The following is a 2,170-nucleotide window of genomic DNA, read 5'->3' on the forward strand; positions in this document are numbered from 1 at the left end:
ACATAAGACTAAGCCGAGCGATTGTTTAATGAAACTTGATGGTACAATCCAAAGAAGAGTTCCATGACAAGACATTGACTTTAAAACCCTATCTCCATATACTGATGCAAGAAGGATCTTTGTAGAGCAAGAGGTGAGGCTCAAAATATTCACATTTTTTAACAAGTTGAGTTCGAATATAAGTTATGTCTTTTAAATAAAATCAAATAATGTATACCTTGCAAAAGTTCCTTCAAAATCATTATGCGTAACCCTAACTTTCAACATACTTGAATAGTTGAATCACCTAATAAAAGCAATGTTGTGACAATTTTCACCAAAATCACGTCCCCCAACTATTGTAATAAATGGAGAAGAACTCAAGTTTATTCATTGATATAAAATGAACTTTACATCCTGATATAAATAGACAATTGACCAACAAACTTACTACAAACAAATACCATTTTGACAAGTGTAACTATTACTCCCTTTCAAGATGGACTGTAAGGATTGATAATGGCCATCTTGGACATCAAAGGAAATTAACGATTGGCGGGTAAAGGCTTAGTAAAGATGTCAGCAAGCTAATGTGGGTACAGATAGGGAACGGTTTGACAAAACCATCAGTAATTTTATCTCAAATGGAATGGCAATCTATTTCTACATGTTTGGTTCTTCTGTGAAATATAGGATTGGTGGCAATGTGTTTAAAGGCTTGATTATCACAAAATATTATAGCAGAAGCGGGAGATGAAATTTGAAAATCAAGAAGTAACTGATGAATTTAGATAAGCTCACTAGTTGTTGTAGCCAAAGCTCTATATTCGGCTTCAGCAGAAGATCTAGATATAATACTTTGTTTTTTTGTTTTCCAAGATACTGAGGGGTTACCAAGAAAAAAAGTACAAAATTCAGTAACTGATTTCCTTATGTCAAGGTAAGAGCCCCAATCAGCATCAGCAAAGGCTCGAAGTTGAAAGGAAGATTGAGCTAAAAATAGAAGGCCCTGCCCTGGAGTTGCTTTGAGATACTGTAGCAGATGATGGATAGCATTGAGATGAGGTTGCCTATGTTGAGAGACGAATTGAGTTAACCTGTGAACTGCAGAAGTAATGTTAGGTTTGGAAATAGTTTAGTATAGCAGACGACCAATTAGTCTCCTATATGAAGAAGCATCAGCGAACAATTTCCAAACCAATGAATGTTTTAATTGGACAATATCTTTAAGTTTCAACTGATTGTGTAAGGATGCTTTAAAGAGTTGATGGCCTGACAATTTGAACCAGTGATAATAACATCGTCCACATAAACCAATAAAGCCACAAACTTGTTACCAGAAACTTTGGTAAAAAAAGAATAATCTAACTTTAATTATTGATAACTGTGTGAAGGGAGAGCACTAGAGAACTTTGAAAACCACTATCTTAAGCTTGTTTGAGGCCATAAATGGATTTGTGCAGCTTGTAGATCAGTTTGTTCTCCCAGGTGCATCAACAGCCGCTTGCCATATCCCAAAGACAAGTCCTTATATATTTCCTCGAAAAGTCCCCATTTAGGAAAGCGTTGTTCACGTCTAGTTGAGTGATTTGCCGTTGATTGATGGTGGCAATTGCTAGGATAAATTTAACTATAACAAGCATGGCTACTGGTGAGAATGTTTCAGTGGAGTCCAATCCTTCCTATTGGGTATACCCCTTTGCCACTAAACGTACTTTGTATCTATCAATACTTCCATCAGATTCGTATTTAATTTTATAAATCCACTTGCAACCTATGGAGTGCTTTCCTTTAGGAAGATTGACCACTGATCAAGTATGATTTGATTCCATTGCCTCTAACTAAGCTGCCACAGCCTTTCTCCAGTAACTATACTTGACAACTTCGTGATAGTATAATGGTTTGAAATCAGATGATACATTCCACACATTACTACATTGTGTAGAAAAAAAGGCTTTATAGGATAGATATTTCTACAAAGGATAGTGAGTGGTAATGCTTGGCTGCGCAGAGGAATTTTTAGGAGATTGCAATAAAAATCTCGAATGTAACTTGATGATTTTATTGGTTCTCCTAGGAATGATTGTTTGATTCGATTCTAGTTGCAATGGAGCGTTGAATGTATTTTGAACATCATGAACTGAGTTATAAGATGAATAAATATCTTAAGTAGGATTGGGCAAAACGATGT

At 35.6% G+C, this 2,170-nt stretch overlaps 1 protein-coding gene across 1 annotated transcript; it reads right to left on the reverse strand.

Annotated features, from left to right (window-relative positions):
• Positions 1-269: 269 nt before the first annotated feature.
• LOC111377196 lies at positions 270-1,622 on the reverse strand (the record flags this gene model as incomplete). The annotated part of the gene is made up of 4 exons (XM_023000259.1): positions 1,478-1,622; positions 1,266-1,322; positions 863-1,083; positions 270-335 (listed from the first exon to the last, which is right to left on the reverse strand). Coding segments are annotated over exons 1-4 (489 nt in total), but the record flags the coding sequence as incomplete, so codon positions are not given.
• Positions 1,623-2,170: the final 548 nt, after the last annotated feature.

The sequence above is a fragment of the Olea europaea genome, unplaced genomic scaffold (genome assembly GCF_002742605.1).
Source record: "Olea europaea var. sylvestris unplaced genomic scaffold, O_europaea_v1 scaffold16196, whole genome shotgun sequence".
Classification (NCBI taxonomy): Eukaryota; Viridiplantae; Streptophyta; class Magnoliopsida; order Lamiales; family Oleaceae; genus Olea; species Olea europaea.